Consider the following 24,293-nt stretch of genomic DNA (forward strand, 5'->3'; position numbering starts at 1 on the left):
GGAATGTGTTTACCAGTTAATTCATGGCAGGAGTCAAACCACCGTTTGAAAATAGGGCATAAAATATGTCTGTATCTCTTATATTCTCTCTTTTAATTTGGGAAAAATTTAAATGAAAAAGGTAGAGACGGTTCTTAAACCCCAGAGAGCTTCCAGTGGATCTCAGGAGGAGGAAGGGGAACTGTTGATGATCCAGGGTAACACTGTGGAATTCTGACTAAAGCTGGTATTTAAAATACCCTGTTATTTTCGAAAATCCTATTACTAGCTTAAATGGTTCTGCATTCTGGTATGCTGAATGATGGATTTTGTTTCGGTTTAGGTCAGAAATGTGTTTTTGAAAAGAATCACCCAGTTGCCACCAGTGGCTCTGCTTTGGTTCATGTTATGGAGTGGTTTTAGGAGTGTGCAAAGTGAGTTTCTGTCAAGGAGCACTAAAGCCTAGGATGTATTTTGACTGCTAATGGGCATTGTGTCTTCATGACCAAACTAGCTGTATCTTTGAAATATGTGTTCTGCATCTGGCTGGTCCTCAACACCAGCTGCTTTGCTCTAAAGAGCTGCTCCTGTCACACCACAGTTTCCTGGTATGAAGTGACTTTTACTGTATCAAAGGTATATTTGTGTTTCAGTTTCATCTACTGAAAGAGTTGTTTTATTCCTATTTTGATTTGGTATTGTATTAGTAGTCTCAAGATCAAAAGCCTAAAAATTAATACACAGATCTATATTGCTAGGGTATCAGATTTTATCATTTGACTGTTTGTATAAGCACTATATGCTTTTAACTGAAAACACCTGATCTACAGTGTTAAGGAACCACATTTAAGAGCAAGGTCTTTTTGTATGTTTTCTAGTATAGATGAGGAAAGAAAAGGAATTTTGTCTGGTAAGAGTAATCTCAAGAAAAAAAAAACACCATAGGGAAAATATAAATACTCTTCTAGGAATGAGGCAGTAAAGTTGACATTTTGTATGAATTTAGCCTTATCATTCCATGTATCATTTGCACTGTTCTTAATTAGGGAAGAATGAGGAATTTCCAGGCCTTTATGAAGATGTTTTAAAGCTGCAGCAGTAGTTGTAACCTTTCAATTCCTAAGAGCTCAGCAAAAGATGGCTGATTAATGTCACTTCTTAAACTGTGTCAACTGGGCTGTTAATTCCCTTTTTTAGTAAACATCTCTTTGTCAGTGCAGCTCAGTGTGCCAGCATAAAATATCTTGGTGTTTTAGCTGGCTACTTTAATTAATAAGAGTATGTATCTCTGTTTACTAGTAGAAAGTTAAATGGAAATTTTCTATAATTATTCTAGTGACTAACATGAATAAATAAGTCAAGGACACGCACAAAATAGGGTTCCTGATATTTGTTTGAAGTTTCTCAAAGGATGTACAAGATAGTTTTTTTAATTTGGCACATTGAGATATTAGAGAGATCTTGGAGTGTGTAGGAAAAATTTCTATAGAAAGCTTTTTATAGAAAGTGACTGTTAATTAATTCTTTAAAAATGTTTTTATAGCTTTGAATTAATGTTTTACTTTTCTGCTTTATCAGTTGAAAATAAATTATGGTAGTTCTAAGAAGAGAGAGGGATAGGAAGAACAGGAGTAAGAAAAGCATGATGGCAAAAACAATGGGAATACAAGATGCGCCCTTGGCATAAAAGGAGATCTGTAAGCATACATAAATTCATAAGAATGAGAAAATTCCACTTGGAAAATACACAGAAACCGTTACAGGGGAGAATGGGGTGGATTAAGAAATAGGATTGCAGCAACATGGAAAGGAGGATTTGGAGGACACACTGAGAGCTTTCCCCCAGAGAAGGGTGGAGTGCTTATAGAAAACCTCTGAAAAAACAAGTGGATCCCATGTAAAGTTAATCTAGAAAGCTATAAAACTTATGTAATAAACTTGGACTGCAAAGAAAAAGATGTATTGAGCTATCCCTTTCTTTTATATTCATTTTTGTTCTATTTCCTTTCTTTTTCATCTTGTTACTGGAAGAAGATTCTGGAAGTGGGGAGAGATGAAAACAAGTCTTGATTTAAAAAGTAGCCTTTGACGATTTTGTGATGCTTTTTGGTGATCACACATTTTAATGTAACCCTGTTTTGCATTATGTTGGGAAAATCTGGACTTCAAGGAGTTGAAAAGCAAGAATCAATGCTGATGAAGATGTAAGGAGCTAAATAAATATTACTTAAAGGACTTCTCAAAGATGAAAAAAAAACCCCACAACCCTATGAATGTGCTGACCCTGTCTTGAGAACTAAGTTAGATGGTACAATTTAAAGCTTTGTTCCAACATCTGACAGACACACTCTGCATGCTGATGCATAATATCTGAAGATTGTGTGCTTGAAAGAAAGCCTTTTTGAGCTACATTCTATTTTTGTTAGAATAAAGCAGCTGCTTTTTTGGAGCCGAGATCTTCTCAAGTGTTTAGTCTTCTCATTCAAGTTAAGAATTAGCCAAATATTGTGAGCAAATTTCGTGTATGCTTTCTTCCAAGCTGCTGAAGTCGACTAAAGCAACCTATTTTGACCATAAATAGTGCAAATGTGCAGCTTGACCCTAAGAGATGAAAGCAAGTTTTCTTCTGTACCTTACTCCCAAGTTGTCACTGCCTCAGTAATCCAAAAGCACAGAAAGTTTGGAGCATTTTAAACATGGCTTGAAAAGAACTACCTCTGGGAAAAACTTTCTTCTAGAGAGACTGTGTGAATGGATGCTATGATCTGCCCCTGATCATTTCTGCAGGAATAAAACTTTGCTTAAGGAAGGAGACCACTACAACCCCAAATGTAGCCTTATTAGTGGAGTTTACTGTAGCTGCAGACTGCTCTCCAGGAGTGATACCAGATGACCTTGTACATCTGTTGTTTAGAAAGTCTTGTTTTTCATGTTGGGTGTCAGGTGACCGTGTAATTTTGGAAGCATGTCAAAGTCAGTAATTGCAATACTATCTGACATACATGCAGCTACACAGGAAACTTGCACCCCGAGTAATGCCCCAGTAAACATGCACCAGATTAAGGTTACATACACCTAGATTATGTGAACTGCACATCCCCTCTGTGAGAGACAACAGCTGCAAAATCAGTGTCTGCGCTTACTGTGGCTCTAGATGCTCGTGCTGTGCTTGAGAATTTGTTTTGCAACTCCTGAGGTTTGGGTTTGGGATTTTATTTTTCTGGATGGTGGAAAAAAAGGATTGGAGAGATGAGAGCTGTACCAAACAGGCACAGAGAAAATGAAATATCCTGATTCAGCTGTAATAAATTATGTGTGTACTGTCATAAAAAGATTTTTGAACTAAGTAAAATAACTATAAACTCCATCTAGTATGAAATGAGGACAAAAATAACGTTTTAGGCTATAGTATCTGCCCGTAACCTAATCCACAATAAAAAAAATTAAAAAAAAAAAAAAAAAAAGGCAGAACAATGCATAGGAAGGAAGAAGTGTGGACAAAGAAAGGGAGAAAGTACTGAATTATTCTTACATGCACTGATAAACTGATAATAGCATAGTACAGCAATCTTGCCTGTATATTAATATCCTGCAAAAGGATATTCATATAAAATCTGTTGCTCTGGTACACCAGATAATTACCAAATTATGCAAGACATAGGACATTATTTGCACACGCATACACACAAAAATATAGATATTGGGTTTTTCCTTTTAGTGAAGAAATTCTAAAAATTTCTGGTGATGGTTTATGTGTTCATACAGAAGTTTTTGCCAATAGTTTAAGTCGTACTTTATCTGTGGTCAGTATTCTTAATCCATGACAATAACAGAGAAGTTGTAGTCCTTATTTTATACACACAGGATGAGTTTAGTGTTTCGAGTGGCTATAATTAGAAGTTAAATTCCCTTTTTTGTATTCTAATGTGGTTTTATTAATTACAGCATTTTAAGAGAGATAATTTTTAATACAGTTAAAGACTTCTGGGGTCAAAAAAGGCAGCTATCAAAAAGGTAGCTAAAAGAATAACTTTTGAATGTTGGGAAATAGTGAATGGTGAGAAAGTAAAAAGGAAATAAAATAATCCAGGAGACTTTGATTGAGAAGGGGGAGAATTCAGTCCCACAACAGGTAGGATTAGTACAATGAGTAATGGAAATGTAGAAAATATGTGAGCTAGAAAGGGGAAACTAATTCAGGTTCCAGAGGTCAGTGAATGATAATACCTTCAAACAGTAAAATGTTTTTCTGTTTTCTGTTTCTATTTGCATGTGATAAAGTTAGAAGAATAGATATGAAAAACATTTTGAGAGTGCTCTTTCTAACTTTAAATGCATGTATTTTTTTTTTTTCTATTTGAAGAAGGCATCCAGAGAAAACAGATGACCCTGTTTCCTTTCACAGTATAATCAAACACCTCTAGAAAATACTAACAATAGTAGCATGCTTATTTTAAAACAAAAGTTAAAGTGGGAATTCACCTTTTGCACTTGGAAAGCTGGGTGGATTTCAAAGATGCAAGTATACTTTGTCAGTGCTGTAGTTTATTGGAATATAAAGGGATAATAAATTGGAACAGGTGGGTATTTATTGTACCCTTATTAATTCTTTCATATTGCAAAATGTGTTTGAAGAAAAAAAGTAAAACTAGTGTGAGGCTGAAGAATGTAATTTAATTTCTAAATTTTAAAACAGATAATTATAAAAGGTTTTTGTTTTGTTTCTGTTTCTAAAAGAAGGCAGAGCTTTTAGAGACAGCTTAAGGTTTATTGCTTGAACTGAGGTGGTTTCACAGTGAGCTGAGAAAGAGACCTTATTGTGTTAACAGTGTATAAACATAGAAGTCATCATCCCCTTCTCCAGAGAGAGAAAAAATAACCAAGGACATAACAGCAGTGTTGCCTCTGTGACTGGCAGCATAGGAGGTTAGCACAGCAATGTTAGAGGTTGCATTTGTGATTTCCTATCTTTGGAGAGGGCAGAAGAGGAGATGAGATTGTCAGATGTTGAATAAAAGCGGCATGAAGAGAATGACAAAGGCTTAATAAAAGACAAAGGGAAATTTTATAACTGTGGAGCATGACTTTAAAGCCCATATTCTTGCTTCATTAACTAACAGGGTAAAATCTGAGGAACAGCAAAGTGACTGATCTTGCATGTGAGTAGATTGAGATAAACTGTATGTTTCTTCCTGGGGATTTGCTTTGGCCACCTGTGAACTGTGGAGAGCTACAGAAATCTTGTCTGCAGCAGATTTTTTTGAAATTCCGGCTAAGATGTTGCAAATACTTTCAAAGTATGCCCCTGGGGTGTAAGAATAAGAACAGGAGTAGTTGCTCAGCTGCTGGAGAGGTGTTCCGTGGTCTGGGCTGGAGAGGCACTGTGTGTCTGACCCAGGAAGGCTTTTTCTGTGCAGCACTGGAAATGACACTCTGAGGCTACGAGCACTTTAGCGCTTCAATATAAATTTGCTAATTTCATCCCATAGTGCTTCAACTGTAAGAAGCTGTCTTCATGTTTCAGAAAGGCCTTTTTCCCCCCCCTCAATTTTGTAAGTCTAAAGGGGGACAAGTATTTCTACTTTGTTACTGTTCTGTCTTTGTTAGTAACTTTAGCGTCCAATTCATTACTGCAGTCATGTTTTCACAGCCTGGTGTGAGAGATAAACCCTTTGCAAATGAAGACAGCATCCATTTTCTTTCTACCTCAGGCCACACAGAATTGATTGGGGTAATAAAATGACAGTACGATGTAATATACTGACGGCTCTTTAATTTGAAAACTAGTTCCAGGCTGATTCAAAACTTGTTTAAAGCTAATTTATGACTTGTGTAATTCTCAACTGGACCAAGGTAAAGGAAGATAGATGAAAAACGATGCAGAGTTAACATAATATATTCAAACCTGTCAGCTTGAAATAATCTATAAAGGATTTGTTTCAATCCTATTTTAGTTTTTTTCTAAAGAAGCAGTAGCAGAAAAAGTAGTGGCTTTTAGGCTGGTGTGAACACTATTGTAAGACACCATTTTTCCATCATCATATTTCAAATGGAAATTCTTGAGCTTTTTAGGAAAGTATTTTATCCATTGTTTAAAAATATACGTTGGTTTTTCATTTTCTTTAAAATAAGAAGCAATGTCAGGTTTCTATTTTATAAAGTCAGTATCTGTGCTGACAGCAACATGGATTGTTAAATACAGCATTTTGCTACAGTGATATTCACTGTGTGCTTTGCCTGTATATATACTGTATATATATATATACAGATTATACATGTCTGTATATACATATCTGTATCCTATTTACAGATACCGTGTATCTTATTTACAGATACCATGCATACCTGTATATGTGTCTCAATCTGGAATGAAAGGTCTGGTTTTTGAACAGCAAAATGTGAGAATAGTGAAATTCTTAAATTAAGCCAAAACATCAGCATAGCATAAAACATAAACATTTCCCTTTGAAATCTATCACTTTCATTGCAGATGAAATCCACATCTGTTCTGTATGCATTGTTGATTTTCCAGCATACTGTGTTAGTGTTGCTTCTGCACAGAAAAGCACAAAACTAAAAGCACAATGTGTGCTCCTGTATGGTAGATGCAAAGGGGAAATACACCAATTGGAGTGAAGGGAAGAAGAGAACTGAATACTGCAAAAACTAGTAAGCAGATTCCATCCCAGAACTAGAATATCTGATTTGTTATGTATTTGTGACGACATATAATTAAAATACTATTTTTTGCAGAAAAGAGATTGATCAAACCTATGCAGTTGTGGTATATTAGACTGCATGAACATTTAGGTTACAGGAAAAGAGCCATAGTTAAAAGCAGGGATATCATTCTTGCATAGACATAGCAAAATGTCTACACATTTCATTTCCTCTTCAAGGTTTTGTAAGTTCAAGAAGGTTCATATTTTGAGGAGCTTTGATCAAAATCGGCATTTTTCAGGAAAAAATTTATTACTGAGACTTTGGAATTTATTTTTTTATAATGCACTTTTATTCTCACAAACTATTTCTACATTTTAAGGAAGCTGGAAGTACCATTTAGTACCATTATGGCTTTCCCCCATAATTAATTAATTAATATAACTAAATATTGTGATCTATTGTAAAGCTATGTATTGATTTGTCTGACTTGAAAATGCAGATTTGTGTTTTTTTTCCTGTGTAGTGTAGAAAATGTAATAATGAGTTAATGAAGTGGGAAGGGCTTAAGCACCAGAAAAGGCATGTACCAAAATAGTTACCGTGTTAATTATATGTCCATAAACCACTACGTCCATCACTGCTACAGCTGAGGCTGACAGATCAATGGTAATGCCCTTGTCATTGTTTTCGTCATGCAGGACCTTGAAAAAAATAATAAGGTGACTTTAGGACAGTAAGTTTTAATTATTTTTGAAGTATATTTTTCCTTTTAACTGCTCCTTGGTAAAAATATTGATTCAGGTCAGTGGTAGTGGTTTTTTGCCTTTCCAAGTGTAAATTATGTTAATACTCTTCCGGGTTGTTTTACTTGCCAGAGTACAAGTACCAGGATTTCTAACCAAAACTGTTGCTCACTTGGCCACATACTCATAACACACCTGGAAGCAGCTCTGTAAATGTTCTCATTTGCACCTTGCAGCATTTTTATGGTGGTATCATCCATGAAAGGATCTCATTCCACTCACTAAATATGTCTCTTTCTGAAAGCTGTATTTCACATGTTGTCAAAATAGTTCAGAACAACATGGATTGCCTGTGTTACATATTTAGATTGCAGAATAATCTGGATTGGAAGGGCCCCACAAGGATCATCAGGTTCAGCTCTTCAAGTGAACGGCCCATACTGGGATCAAACCCAGGACCTTGGCATTATTAACACCATGCTCTGATCAACTAACAATGTGAAAAGAGATAATAAAACAAGTGCAATTGGGAAGGGAGGCCTATTTGCTTGGATTGTTTCTGAATAATAGAGTAAATTAGGTTTCCATACATCTCTCTAAAAACAGAAGTATTAAATTAGCCAGCTGGTTCTTAGGAGAAGGATGGCCAAACTGCTGGAGAAGATGCTCAAGATTTGATATAAAAAAGAATCCATGGACCTGTTGAGACAAAGGACTGTAATGAATGTAAGCTTACCAAATTGCAGTTGCTCAGATAATTTTTAAAAAACACTTTATTACTTTAAAAAAGAAAGTAACTGAAAATGGTTGCCACCATTATCTGGCTACAGGTAATAGCAGCATAACAAAAGCTTGTTCGGGTACAAAATGCAAACAGAATTCAAGGAGAAAAATCACTGAACCAACGGATTCAGACAAGTGTATAATTTTCTTCCAGTAGATGTGTTTGTTACTTTTCTTTTTGTAAGAAGCACAGAAGAGCTTCTGGAAACATATTGAGCTGATAAATGGCATTGATTTAACTTTCTCAAGGAGAAAACAGTACTGTTCTATACTCAGAGTGAGCTCATGGCTAATTGAGTAAACAAGAAAAAATATCCTCATCATCATAATTCACTGGGACCAAACTGAGGTGGCCTTTGAGAGAGATGTTTGCCTGTACAAATCTAGGGAAACCAGTGAGCTGTCAGGATGAACATGATGTAAATTTCCTTTTGATGGCATATATAGCATGGGGGAAATCAGACTTTTATTATCAGAATTCTAGAGATGTTTCTCCTTGCAGCTCACTATGTTTGACTGAGATTCTTCCAATATATCTCATTTTTTTTCTTTTGTTCCACAGATACAGCATTATGCTCATAAAACCGTTCAGTGCAATGGCAGTTAGACTTCGCTGTTAACATTTTAATTGATGGTATTCTTTAGTCTTCAGTAAAAGCTACTTTTTTCTGAAAGTTGTTTTTTTTCCCTAAAACATCTTCCTCATAACAAACCTGACGTTTAAAGTGTCATGTCACAAAATGCCCCAGAGCATCCTTTTTCTAAGTCGCAGAGAGGTGATGCAATGAGTAAGGTGTAAAAAGTCCTTATTAGAAATATTTAAGCACAGAGGTGTTTTTTCCACTTTTATAGTCTTTGGGAACTCCCTCCATGTCTTAATTCTTTCACAATATCTGGTCTCACCAGATGTGATTCTCTGTGTGATTCAGTAGTGTTTGTTGGACAGTGCTCACTTTTTCCCTTTCCATGCGGTGGTCTAAACTGCAATTTTTGAATATTATCATTACAAAATTTTAATTTACTTGTTACAGGTTGTTATGTTTGAAAACTTAATAATGAGCTCTGCAGCTTGCAGTTTCCAAAAGTATAATCTTGATTTCCTTGCAATTAGTGAATGTAGAAAGAAAGTGATGTATCAAAAGCACATACTCTGCTTGCTAAGCACTGACATCTAAAATACCTTCTGTAATGAGCATTATGACAAGCACAGTAGAGATTGCACCAACTAATGGATTTTTTCTCTGCATTAAACTGTGTCAATCTATGCTGTTATCAAAACCTCTGTGTGAAGCAGTGAAGGTATTAAAGTGTTTTTTATTTTGAATTATTTAGTCGTGTTGCGTGATAAAATCAAGGCTATTTGGAAAATAGAATGTAAATTATTTGAGAATTTTTATTTATTTTACTGTAATGTTAAATACTAAAAGATAGCAAACTCTACTAATATCTTTAACTTTACTAGATTGTGTGCGATATTAGTTTGCAGGACTGGTAAAATACATTTGTTGGGGGTTGTTCTAGCATGGCTCCAGGTGTTTTGCAGAAGCATCCATCTGCCATAAGTGGACTAAATGTAATATTCCCTTCCTTGCAGTTCAGGAGCAGGGGTAGGTATGGGTAAAAAACCATGCTTATTCATAACTTTGCAATTCTGAAATGCTGTAGCTACTTAATAAGTATTAAAATGCTCTAATGAAGAAAATATTCTTTCAAGAGAAAATATATGACAGATGTTTTTGACTCAGGCGAAAGAAGTTGCCCAGATATAAAAAAGAGTAGAGTTTCAGGCCTCAAGTATTTTTTATTTCTCTGTGCTTAAAGCACAGTTCCTCTGAAAAGTCTCATTTTTTTGGCGTGCCACATCAACACGCTGCTGAGGGGTCTGTTTGTGTCTGTTGCCCTCAGGACTCCGAGCCGTCAAATGAGGTGGTCTCAGAGGCCCCAGGTAACGTGGTACCCTCTACCTCAAGAAGTAGCTCTGAAGAGCTGATATCGGTGGCACAGAAACGTCCAGAAGAGGTAGGACATTCTGTGTCTGTTTTTTTCCAAGATTAACTGTTGGGGAATACACATTTGCCTCTGTTTTTCATGCCTAGTGTTGTACTACTAATAACAGAGACTTTTTAAAGCTAGAGCTCAGTCTTATGTTGCTGTCGAGACAGGACGGGAATGAAGAGACTCTGACCAGAAGGCTGCTGAGAGTAAAACTCTGGTTTATTCAAAATACACTGCTGTTTTATACAGAGCTTCGTGAGGACCAACTCCATTGGTCCAGAAGTGAAAATAACCCACACCATTGGTGCAAAGTGCTTGATGCACAGTGATAGAACTTAACTATAAACAATGTGAAAAGCAAGAGAGATAAAGAATTATTTACATTCTTCTCCATCTCTTTCCCAGGCTTCTGCCTGGCTAGAAATTCTCAGTTTCTTTCTTTGACTGAATCTGAGATCCACAGTCTTATACTCCCATATTAACAGCATGCAACACCAAGGTAAAACTCAGGACTATTATTAATGGTACCTACAAGTATACTTCATAATAAATGCTACTTTTTAAATACTGTTTCTTACTGTCAGAAATTAGGAATTTTTTTATTGTTCCTATCTGTCACACCATGACAGTTACAGGAGATTCTGTTAGATTCTGGATAAATAAATTTCATTACACTGAAGAGTCAGAATCTGTACATAGGTATGTAGGTAGATACAAACTTGTAAATCCTTCACAAAATTTCAATATGTCTTACTTCTGTCTTGTGTGAAGGAAAGACTCTTTCTGAGATTCGACCTTTCTTTGTTCTCTTGGTTTCAAAAAGTGCTGTACTAGTAATAGTAGTGCTTGTAAGGTAGTTCCATAGGGTATCAAATGACTCACAGTGTTTTCTATCCCTGCTTTGCATCCCTGTCATAGTACACTATAGCTGGAGGAGAGGTTGTCTGTAGAATTCAGACTCATAACTTCATTTCATGGTGGCAGTCATCTTCCCAGAGAACCATTACTATCCGTAAATTAACCTTTCCTAGGAGGTGTAAGTACTTCTTTCTAGTAGCCTTAACACTTAATCTTGGCTTATTCAGTTTAGTTGGTATTATTACTATACAAAATATGTCAAGGACCAGGTATATAAAAACTAGTCTTTGCTGGTTTTATTCCTGAGATTTCTTTTGATTGTAATTTTCACAGCAAAGGACAGTATGAAGTGCTAGTCATAGGAAATGCAATGCCATTTGTTAGTTTAGTGCAGCCTTTAGTTAAATACCTTTATTTCTCTGATAGTCTTGTCACTTTGTCTGAAGAAGAGGGAAGGTCCAGACTGTGAAGCCAGGAGAATTCTTAAGAGTGTCTCCTGGAATAAGACCAAGTAGATTCACCTATTTTGGGATATCACTACATATTCCAAGATAGAAATTCAGGTTATCATATCTAAGCAGTCCTGAGGATAGAGTAGTACAAGCTTTTAGTAATACTTTTTTATGTATTCCTGTGTAGCAGAGGGACCTCTAGTCTTTGGAGAGATGTGGGATCTGCCTCTTAATTCTCAGCTTTTTCAACTTACCTCACTCCACTGGAGAAATTAAAATTGAGAGCACAGATGAAGTTTAAAAATAAAAAGAGAGAAAAGTCCTGCAGAAAGAGGAATAAAACATGGTTAGTTAGTAAAAGGTGACCAAGAGGAAGATGGGTATACAGTTTTTGCTTTTGTGGAATAAAAGCAGCTCAGCTGTGGGGGAGAGGAAACTTCAGATAATCAAAAGATGGAAATACACCTTTCAAATTTTACAAACAGTTCAGTAATAGTTAATGTTGAAGCTATTTTATGGATTGTGGGGTCATGTGGTTTACAAGGGAATGAGACTTTCTCCAGTCATATTTACTGCAGTTTGTACAAAAGAGAGAGAGGTGAGTCAGAAAGAGTTTTGTGGTTGGATTTGCAGGGAACCTTGAGAGGGGAGCACCAGTATGCTGAATTTCCAAATTCAGAACCCACCATGAAACAATCCACCTAAGTTACTCATGGGTAAGTCAGCATGATAAACAAACATTTATGAATTACACCCTAAAAAAGAGGACCAAAAGGGATTGCAGAGCTTGAATTAAACTAATGCCTTTTTATTTTTAATTTTGTTTGAAGTCTTTTGGTACACCTTTCAATATCTGTATAATGAGTTAATATGTGGGATTTACTACTGACTGGTGCATTATTTGTGAAATTTATCTCTCATCTGAATTCAAACCATCAGCATTGGTGAGAGTTGTTAAAGAAAAGCTCAAATGCATCTGTGGCATAGAGAAATATGAGAAAAGAGTAAGGAAGGTAAGGTGGCTAACAGCAAAGAGTTTCAGGAAGGTGGAGAAAATTTGAGAAAGTTGTGGAAAGTGGTGTTCAAAAAGAGTCTTGTAGGAGAAAGTATGGAAAATCACACAAGTTGCCACATTAATTTGAACAAAGAACTTTTTTTTCCAGCTTACAATTTGTTTTCCTCTTAGATAGCACAGTCTGAATCTAATACTCAATTACTTGTGTCATCAGTAGGTTGATATTTGTGGGATATAATTTGATCACTCAAATGAGGTTTTGTTTTGCTTGTTTAGTCATTCCTCCTAATAGAAATGATGGTTGAATATTGAGTTCTCCTCAACAGGAAGGCAGAATGGCATCCACTCCTCTTACTGCTGCCCTTCTTCCCAGCCACTTTTGATGTTCTAAAATTAGATTTAACTCTGTGTTAGATTAGGACAGTGTCCAGCTATGGGGCATACAACAAGAGCCACTGCAAAAATAATTAGCAAATTAGCATGTTGAGTATATAAATCTAGACAGCTGTGAATTTTCGGTGAATTTCACAGGTGTCCTGAATCATCTGTTAGAGATTCAGGAGAGTGTGTGTATTCATCAGTGTATTTCACATGCAGAAACCTTTCATGTTATAAATTAACTGAACTGACTTTAAAGTTAGAAAGATACTTTATTATATCTTTCCAAAAGCTGTGAAAGCCTCTTTAAAATTCAAGTTGTATATATTTGAATGTTTGAATAATTTTATTAATGGCCATCCTAAAATAAGGTTGTGATTGATAACTTAATATTGTATATATTTCTTGGGGTTTTTTAAGAATTGAATTTGGAAAGTGGCATTGAAAGAAGAATTCAGTGCATTTGGAAGGGGATAGATCCTGTCTCATCCTAATTTCAGTGTAATTTTGGTAGACCTTCCAAGCAGTTTATGTAGTTTCAGCAGTTTTCCTCCAATAACAATGCTTAAGATAGGATTTTTTTCCCACAAAACTTTAAAAATTCACATATACCTCACTATAATGTTAGTATACCATTTTTTCTGTATACTGCGCATTCTTTACCATGAGTGGATGAAAGGAAATTCTCTGGATATTGTGATTATTTAAGACACACAGCGTTTAAAATGTTTTAAATGTACAAATACACTTGCTTGAATAACACTGCAATTGTTCAATAAGGTTGGAAGGCTGGTGTATCAGCTTTCATGACCCTTATTCTGTTTTCTGTGGTCAGCTTCACTTTGCATCTGGCAGTTGCATTGGTACATCTATTTAAGTTGGGTTTTGATGGATCTACAGCGATGCTGAAGAAAGTGAAGATTTGTTGTTGAAGTAGTTTTACTTTGCCTTTTTCATGTGTCTAAAGAGCAAGATGGGTGGGCTTTGTCTTCTTGATACCATTTCTCATAAGCAGGCCGTAAATCTATGGGGAATCATGGTGTCCATGGTTTGTTATCTAAATGAGAAAATACTAGTTTTGACAGTTCCCTTAACTGCGAGTCTCATAAGAGGCATATTCTCTTGTTTAATTAGAAGTAAAATAGAAGTACATGAGTTATGTGTATTAATTTCCTTTGCCAATCCTGTGGCAAATTAATTAATCATGTTTTAATAGTGTAAGCCTAGAGGCTAACAGAGCAGATCTGAGTGTCTGCATTGCCAGAACAGTACAGATACAGAGGAAAAGCTGTCCTGTCTTTTCTCTTGGATATAAAAATGAATCCAACAACCAACAAACCCCTACTTTCCCCTACAAAAAAAGCGCACATATAAAGCATGGAGCACTTTAAGGTAAAATATAAATCATGTGTTCATAGGCATATGAACCTGAATAGCTTATGTGTCCGTGGTGCTTTCTGGGTGCTGTATTCAAACTATAAAAGCTGTGCAAATCTTTGTGGTTCTTAGCTAAAGAAGGATTAAGACAGGTACCCTCTAACCTCTTTCTGAACTATTAGACATTCAGTGCTTCCAGTTTATCTGGATAGAGCACAGACATTCTTCCATAAGTAATGTACGGCTAAGGTATAGTGATTCATTTGATAGAAAAAGATGTGTCACACACTTAAGTCATCTGCCATAGTTCTAAGTATGGTACAAGCATCCTAAAAAGATTGTAGAATTCAGTTTTAACTGTATTATTTCCTATATGAGGGAAGGAAATGTTGCTTAATTTCTGTTAATACAATTGGCAGCTGATCCTGTCCTTTTTTTACTTGATTTATGCTCCTTCCTTGATCTTGGGATAAAATCTTTCCCAATAAGTCTTTTTGGCTTTTCAAGTTAGTACAAAATACTTTTTTTTTTAAACCCAAAATTATAAATTTCATCATCAGTGTGTCCAGTCCTTATGGTATTTTATTGCAGTAAGGTTTTTACTTTTTAAGCAAAGTATGGTCTAACATATTCTGAACTTATTGAATTGAAAGTAATTCCATGGGAAAGTTTGTAATAATGCTCATGTGATCATTTTTTCCATCTGCTATTATTAGACTATTCAATGATTGACCGTCCATCATTGACATAATTAATTTCAGAAAATAATCATCATGAAGAATAAGCACCATCAAGAAGTAGAGAGATAATTTGCACTCTTAGAGAACACAAGAATGTATTAGATAAAATATATTTGTATATCTATCTGTATGTATAAATGCACAGCTCTTATGTTGCATTTGTGAAAAGCCTGTGCACTCTTTTCTAAATTTCATAGGCTTAACCATATAGTCCCTTTATTCTGTGTAGCTTCTGGCTTGAATGCATTTAATAGAAAATTTGTGTCAGACAGTTGTTGCTATAAATGCATTCTTTCTGACCCATTGCTAATTAAAATATATATATATATATATATAGTGACTGACATAGGGTGAGTTGGACTCATGCTTAGTCTTGACCACTAATTTTTTTTGTTTGACTTCTGAGGAATTTCCCCACTCAGAAAAATAATTGTAAATGTCCATGCTGTATGAACCTAACAGTTTTCTGATGAAAAATCATAAGTGATAACTTACTAGTTATTTTGTATCATAGGTAAATAATTCCCCTTTATATCAGTAGTGATACTGGAATTCTGTACTCTGAACCTGCTGCTATACTGAGATCTGCAAACAGACAAAACACCACCAAAAAAAATGACATACTTTAACAGAGAAGAAAGCATATTGGATCATCTGTGTCATCCATATACTGGTGGACATAGGATGGATCCCTCCAGTGCATTTCTTAGTACTTCTTTCTGGTTTTATAGCTTCTGAGCAGTGGTGGTTTTCATACTTCTGGCATCTTTTCCTTTATGCTCCTTCACAGTAAACATTCTCTAAGGTGTTTATTACATAATGTTTGTTGCACTCCTTCTCTTTGTTTTCTCTGAGTGACAGGAGAAGAGTTGCAGCAGATTACAGACCTGGGATTGAAATGCATTTCGAGTATTTTATGGATCTAAGATTCTTTGTAGAAAAGACTGATATTTGATTCCTTGTGGAATTACTTGTGGGTGATCTGGTCCATAATCCAACTTTTCTTGTCATAGTATGTCTTCCAGTTATCATACTCATTTATCAAAACAAGGGAGTTGAGTCACCTTTTCAGATCATTTGGCACTCAGGAGATTTGTTTGATTTTCCTTTTCATGCTTCTACAAGTAATTATTATTATTACTGTAGTTCCCATTAATATTTCAGAACAAAAGTGGTAAGCCACATGCCTGAAGAGCCTTAGAGTCTAACTGTGTTAAAAGTGAATTAATAATGAACTGAGAAAAGGAACATAATACCTTTGACTACTGAAGTGGTTCCTCCGGGAATAAATAAACCGGGAAATACAGTTAAGCATGTAAATGCTCTGGAGTTAGGAATTCATATTTTCCTGCTAATCTCTTCACATGACTGTTTTATGTAATCTTCTTAAGAACTAAATATAAAGGTCGCAAGATGGCTGGAAAATGCTGTCATGCAGTTCTGCTTTTGAAGTCAAAATTTATTTATGTATATTTAAGCTGTAAATGGCCTTATGAAAGAGGGTTCCTCTTAGAAGAACATTATTAATTTAAAAAATGAATTAAATATGTTCAAAATTTCCACAAATCCAAGACTTTTTTTATTTAACCTTTTCACAGTCTCTGCCCTTCTTTAAAGTACATTCAGTCCTATATCATCTGTTACTCAGGAAGGTATTTAATACATGAGTGGGCATCATTTGCATTATACAAGAAGATTAACTTTACAAGCTCTGCTATTAATCTGAGTAGCTCTACATATTGACCTATGAAAGAACATAATTAAGTTAGCTTAATTAAGTTAGTTAATTGTTACACTCTGATGAACTTACTATTGAGAGGAAATTAAAGGCAAATAGAAAATGGCATTCATTGGTTTGAAATCATGTTTTAAAGGGTTTCACAAAGATACTTTATATATAGATGACAAAAATATCTATTGTGTAATAAGCAAAGCAGATGCCATTAAAATCCCTGCAGTTTTCTCCTTTATTGCCTGACATTCATCCATATTTCTAAAAGAGATTTTAAAAGCATGTTGAAAATTTAGAAAATAACTGTTGTGAGGTTTTTTTCCCCCAATACCCAAAAAATTAAATTCAGAAATCCTGTGTACGCATGGACTACAGAGAAAAGCACACCAGTGAAGTTCATTAAGTGTTATAATCTGATAATGAAGTCTCCATTGGGATAGAGAAAAGGATTCAAAGACCCCTCCGGGCAGTAAGCAATACCCCATCATGTGTACATTCTTACACATCAGCATAAGAATGTCTTTCTCATGCAGTGATAGAGAGAAAAGGAGAGACACTTCTGGAATTTACTCTGTCAGGTGCATTTCTGTTGTCAGGAGTGCCTGCAAGTTCACTGCAGGAAAACATTCAGGATTTCAGCCCAGATCCTGTGCATGGATAGACCCTCCACATGACTCCAACATCTGGGATGCATTCATCAGTCTTGATAACCACTGATATGTACCTGGAGATCATAAATTCCAAGTAGATGCAATTAATAAACAGTAAGAAAAAATGGCCAAACATGCAAAAATATGCTACAGTGAATGCTGCCAAATGAGCAGTTTATTAATCTGTGAGATTCATTAATATTACCATGGCTTTAGTTTGAAATTATTTTTTGTGAACAATTGCTAGTTCTCTATTCCTTCTTTTTTTTTTTTTTTTTTTTTTTTTTTTTTTAACTTGCCAGGTCTATACATTTTCTGGATGGCATTCTCCTCAAAGATTTTAGGATTCCTGCTTTCTTTCTATTGTAAAAATTAATATTTTAACTCAAGTGAAACCAGTATTTTCCCTGAAGTGTTATTCTTTGGCATTTCCAGATCACATGAAAGGGTCATTGATCTGTGGATATATTCTCTGGAAAAATAGCAGCATTGAAAGCAGGAAGGCAGTGGCATTTAGGATCACTTGTGTACAAATTTGTATTCATATTCTCAAGATGGATAAGTTTGAATTGCATTCCTATGAAGAAAAAATAGTCTTCTTAAATAATGCTTGACTCTTTTTTGTTTAAAAAAATCTGAAACAATTTTTTAAACTGATAGGATAGAAATAAGCTTTAGGTGGGAAAATAGCGAGAATTTCAAGTTTAGGGCTGTTTCCCACCTGCTGAGGATTTTGATGGTTGTACTGATGTCAGTGAGCTTCAGTGGACCTGTGTGTACTATCTGGTCATCTTTGACTGTTGCTTTGAGATATCCATGATGTGGCATGGTGCAATGTCACATAAGTCACTGTTGTCATTTCCTGTGTGGCCTGTGTGGTACACAATGGAAGTTTTTTCCTGGAGGAAAGTAAGTGTAGCTTTTCTCTTCAATGTATTATGGGGACACTCTTAATATTCTATTTTTTTTGTTTCTTTCCTGAGGGATTAATTGTGTTCTCTCTTACCTGTAATATTTAAGTGAAAAATTAGGTTTATACATTATTTGGTCATTCAGTGGCCACCAGACCGCGCCCACATTGCTGCTAGAAGGGCAGTCTGTGTTCCCAGACTGCCTGCTGCTCTTGCTGGGCCTGCAGATGAGTGAGCTGGGTCAGTGGGATGCTCTGAAAGACCATGGAGTGATGTCCATGGGGGTGAAGGACATGCCTAGCTATGGACTATGAGCTCCCTCTTCAGTGTCAGCACATGCAGCTCAGTGGTCCAGGGCTGACACTGAGATTGCATTGCCATTTGGGTGCTCTGGAAAAAAGAAATTAATCTTAAAAATACTCACTAGTGTTTCTGGATTTGCTGTATTAGCCAGTTCTTGTGTACTTACTCATTCAAAAGGAGCACTTTTTTCGCATTTAACAGCTGAATTCCAGTTTTCCCCTGAAGTGTAGGCTTGTTGTATTTGAGTTGTTCAGGAGATTGACTAAAATGAAGAGCTAATATTGTAACTAGTGAAAATCCTGATTGTTTCTGCAATTCAGGATCAATTTTTGCCTGGAAATTTAGACTCCTATTGGGTATCAAGAACCACCAGGACTGGAATTCACACAAAGTGGTGGTGCATCTGCTTGCATCCTTGTGAAGTTTTTTTGTGATAGTTATCAGGAGAAATCTTTTCAGACTATCAGTAGACAGAGGCGTATCTACACTTTGCTTGTTGGAAAACTACCAGTGTTGATTTGGATTCATCAAGGTGCAGGGAACCGTGTGTGTCCTGCTCTTGGTCACAACAACCCAATCCAATGGTACAGGCTGGGTGCAGAGAGGCTGGAAAACTGCCCAGCGAAAAAGAATCTCAGGGTGCTGGTGACAGCAGTTGAATATGAGCCAACAGAGTGCCCAGGTGGCCAAGAAGGCCAGTGACATCCTGAATTTTAACAAGGTTACTGTGGCCAGCAGGACCAGAAGAGTGACTGTCCCCTGTACTTGAGTCCACACCTCGAGTCCTGTGTCCAGCTTTGGGCCTTTCACTACAAGTAAGACACTGAGGTGCTGGAGAGTGTCCAGAGAAGGCAACAAAATTGGGAAGTGTCTGGAGCACAAGTCTTGGGAGCAGCAGCAAAGGAGTCGGGGGTGTTTAGTCTGGAGAAAAGGAAGCTTGGGCAGACCTTAACACTCTCTACAACCACCTGAAAGGAGGCTGCACTGAGGTGGGGGTTGTTCTCTGCTCACAGATAACAAGGGACAGGACCAGAAGTGGCCTCAAGTTGTACCAGGGGAGGTTTAGATAGGGTGTTAGGAAAAAATGTATTGAAAGAAAGGTTCCTCAGGGTTATAACTTAGTACCATCCCTGGAGATATTTAAAAGACTTTTGAACTTACTGGTGAACTTGGTGTTGGCAGGGTAATGGTTGGGCTTAGAGATCTTAGAGATTTTTTCTACCTAAATGATTCCATAATTCCGTGATTCAGGGTTAAAATCTAAGATTATGGAGAATTCTATCTGAAAGCAGAAAAAAATTCAAGTAGTAGCTTCTAATCTTTGGGAGATTTATAATCAAAATTCCAAAAGTGAGCTGCCAGTGGAGAAAGTTGCCTTAAATACTGAAATTAGAACCATTCCCTGTATATTTTCCAATCCTTTGATTTTACTTACCTACAGTTTCCCCCAAATTTTCAGTAGACTTTTTGTCCACTAGCTATTGATAAACTCAGTTAATCCAATATTGGTCATAGAGAGTCACATGGGTATTATGAAAATAAATGTCCAGAGTTCAGGAGCATAAACACAGGCATTTAGAAAGTACCCATCACAGAATTAGTAAAAATTGTAAAAAATTGTAAAAAAATATAAAAAATTAGTCAAAATAAAGGTGTAGTTGTTCTAATGTATCTCTGAATCTGAGAGATATAATGTTCAAAATGGAAGACAATATACTAAATGCATGAAGGGAACATGAGGGAAGGAGCAGAGTTTTTAAGCCATTTTAGATGCTTATTTTTATTCTCACTTTCTGACAGTTTTTATTTATATATTTAGCTCTGGGAAAAAATATCAGTAAGTCAGCATTTAAAGATGGATTCACCTTCAGAATATTATTTGTGTGTGTGTGTGTGTGTGTGTGTGTGTGTGTGTGCACGCTGTGCAAACTTTTGGATATTTTTTTCTGCAAAATGTTGCTTGTTTTAATAGTCTCTTTGTTGTTTCAAGGATGATACTTGAAATGGGAATAGAGACAAAGATGATGATTTTGTTCAGTGTGTAGATAATCCTAAAGCCACCATTTTTCATATGGTAGCCTGATAAGCAGTAAAGTAAAAATAACCCAATTTTGAAGGCATGGTGTTACTTGAGAAAGCTTTTAGTGTCTGCAGAGGCACAAAGATACTCAAAAAAGGGAAGCACATTAAAACCTTACCAAAAAAATAATCCAATTACCCTGTTACTGTAGGAAAGATGAAGTAGAAGAAACTTCCTTCTCAGCCTCAAGCATGACTGCAAGATCTCTTCTATGCCATGGACAGAAATACATTTATTCCCTCCATCCCTGCCTCAGGATCTCATGCAAAAGTACTAAGATCTCAGAGAAAATTTGAAATCAACATTTATTTCAATTATTTTATCTAAAATGAAAAGATGGAAGAGCTTGGTGTGTTCTTTGAAATGCTATTCCTAAACCCTATGTTTTCTGGATTCTTCATATGATACTAAGTGTTTCAGGTGGAATTTCTTTATCTCTAAATTACTTGTATATAATAATATTGCATTTTGGAAACTATGAGTAAATTTGATTTCTTCGTGCCTTCATCATGCAGTCTTCTGTGGTGCCATTGTATGTGGCAAGAAACTGGATTAGAGAAATACTTGCTGTTATCTATGGTAGTTCCTTATTTCTTTGTATCGCAAGTTAACCTGCCAATGCCCATGTGTAGTGATGAAGCCAGGAAATAGTGCCAAAAATTAAAACTTTTCACATGCAGTATTGCAGACTTGCTGTGCTTCCAGATTGTTGGTTTTTTTTTTTCAGCTAAGTTAGCATCTATGAATTGTGATTTCTAGTTCACTGTTTAATACAAACATAGCACTTTGAGAATATGTCTTAGCCAATTTTCCAGAGTATAATAACTTTAGAACTTACTTATTTTTTATTTACTGAATTAATGTCACTTTATTTTCATTTAGATCAATATATATTGAATTTAATAAGCACAGAGTCTCAGCGTTATGATCTGTGAAACTCCCATAATACAAATTAGCAAATAATTCTGTGCAGTTAAATGGTATACTTTTCTTGTGGCAATCTTACCCCAAGAACTTGTAATTTTAGATATTTGTTTTTAGCTCCATAATTTGTATCATGAATGCATTTCAGTGTTGCAATCAAGGGTATATGATTAAAATCACTGAATCAAAAAAAAAATTACCTCAAGGAGCTTCATTTCTAGTATAAAACCAGATATTATAGATTAAAAAAAAAAAACAAAACAAAACAAACATTGTTTTAGTTCTTTTACTGCACTGTACTGCATTTTACTGCATTTACTGCATTTTGTCTAGAGTTTGGACTAATAGGATAAATCTTTTTTTTTTTTTTTTTTTTTTTTTTTTAAAGCAAAGACTGATCATAAGGTTTATAATATTGTTTTAAACATCTGGAAATTTCACATTCTTTTCCTACAGTGTTTATTATTGAGCAGGTTATAATAGCCTCTACTCCTCTACATAATGTAGAAACTTAAGTTAGTAATGGAAGCAAGAATCAAGGCAGTGATCACAGAATGGAACAAATTAATTCCTTGTTTTATTAATTGGTAAACTTAAGCTAGAGAGATATTGCACATATCAACCAGGAAAATGGAAGGTTGTTTGTATAAATATTTTTCCACAGTTAAAGCACTTCATTAATAGGCTTTATCAAATCAGACCAAGGATCTGAATCAAGCAGCTTCATCATCCGTAGAGTCATGAAGTGAATGTCATCAAAAATCACTGGGCCTAAACACTTATCAGCTCACTATGATAAAATGACTGCATTTTTATTTGCACAATAACCTCAAAACCTCATATTAAAAAGTGGCAAATTTTTTGCCCTTTACTGTTCTAAGTGTGACACATGTAACAATTATTCATCACTCCATAAGGGATCATTTTTATCAGAGGCTTGTGTCTCTTCTGTATACATAGAATAAATATTTATGTTTTCTCATTTTTCTGGACTAGAAGATACTGATAGAATAGGTTTGAAGTGTCAGCTATAATTCATTGCATGCAAAGAAAAGCTTTATACTGATACTGTGCGAAAGGAAAAGAATATCTGAATCATTTCAGCAGCAAGCTTATAACCAAGATAATATCAGCATTTTCCTTCTTGAAAATATATATGCCATAAATTAAAGGAGGTCTTCAGTATTTTATTAAAACGCTTTGGACAAGTTTAACCCTGTCTTCAATGGGCATAGATGTATGAATGCGAAAACTTTAAAAAAATAAAAATGAAGGTCAAGTCAAAGTTAAAACAGGCTTACAGAAAACTTCCTACTAATCCTGCAAATTTATTTAGAAGACATTAGAAAACTATGACATGTGTTTAGTGTCAATTTATTGTGCCCATTTTATTTGTACAGAAAACTTAAGATATTTCTAGTACTTTACTGTTTTGTACAATAGTAATGTAGTCTGGGAAAAAAAAACCACAAAATATGTGTATGCTGAGTGTATTTGAATGAACTCCCAATTTAGTTGAAATTAGCCTGAGCAGTAAATGCAGTAGTAGTGGAGAGGTACATATCACAGTATATAATTATGTTTAAATATGTACATAGTGAAGTAATTGGGTTAATAAGAATATAATACAATAATTTAGAATCCAAAATACACTTGTAATGAAGCGTTTTATCCACAAATACTGCAGTTCTTATAAATACTATGGTGAGATAACCATAGTATCTCACCACATTTTCAGCTTTGCTGAAAATCTTTTATACCCATTTGATTTGTAGTACTTTAAAGTGTCATATCCCATGTTTCTCTAATCTGTTGAAGGGTAAGTGGTGTAAGTTTTGTGCTTTCTTTGTGAATGCTCTTTTCCCAAGTCCTGCAGCAGCAACTCCCGCATTTATGGCTACTATCTCCCTAATTCCAGCTGCAGCTTTGCAGTAGTCTGAGAGAGGTGCTCTCCAAGGTACCTGGTCGAAGGTGACGTTGCTTTTTTGGGGCCAGTCCCGTCACAAAAAACCCAAGGCATCCATCACAGCTTTTTGCAAACAAGCAGAAAGCTGAAATGAAGTCTTAGTCTTTCTGATGTATGTGAGAATTTTACTTTGAATTCCAAGTGTTTTCTTACAGCAATAAATTTAACTTTAATCACTAATTAGTATCACATCACATTGATGATGAAATAAGCTGGGAGATTTAGTAAGGTCATGTATTTAATAAGAAGCATCAAAATATTATTTGGTGGGGTATACCCAGTGTTTTGGTTTAGAACTACTGCCTAGAAATGTGATAATTGTTTTCTTTAGAAATCATATATAAAAGGACAATGTGAGAATGAATCTTTCTATGAAAAAATCACAAAAGCAGTCCATTTTAGAAGCAGTTAGTATGTTTAGAAGGTCTTTAATGTAAAGCTGTGAATTTGTCCCCACAAGTGACATGAATAAGCTAAGTGATCTTATGGTATTTGCTGTTGTCAAATTGCATTAATATCCCAGGCATGATAAGAATGTCATTAATGTGAAACAAAAATTAATTGCTATGATAAGGCAGTAAAGCTTGATTAATACTGCATGATCAGTAGCTTGAAAGCAACTTGCAATTTCAGTTTTAATTCTTTCTGTTAACATTTCCAGTTCCTACGGACTCTAAATTTTTACCTTTTGTGAGTATTTGCAGACAGAATGCAATTTACTCTTGGATTCTACTCTGCAGAACA

At 35.4% G+C, this 24,293-nt stretch overlaps 1 protein-coding gene across 1 annotated transcript in view; it reads left to right on the forward strand.

Moving 5' to 3' along the window:
* PHF14 (PHD finger protein 14) overlaps nt 1–24,293 on the forward strand; it is a 157,298-nt gene that overhangs the window by 115,958 nt on the left and 17,047 nt on the right. Inside the window, 1 exon segment of the mRNA XM_030264726.4 lies at nt 10,074–10,187. Within this exon segment, the coding sequence (XP_030120586.4) occupies nt 10,074–10,187 (114 nt within the window).

This window comes from Taeniopygia guttata, chromosome 2, assembly GCF_048771995.1.
Source record: "Taeniopygia guttata chromosome 2, bTaeGut7.mat, whole genome shotgun sequence".
NCBI lineage: Eukaryota > Metazoa > Chordata > Aves > Passeriformes > Estrildidae > Taeniopygia > Taeniopygia guttata.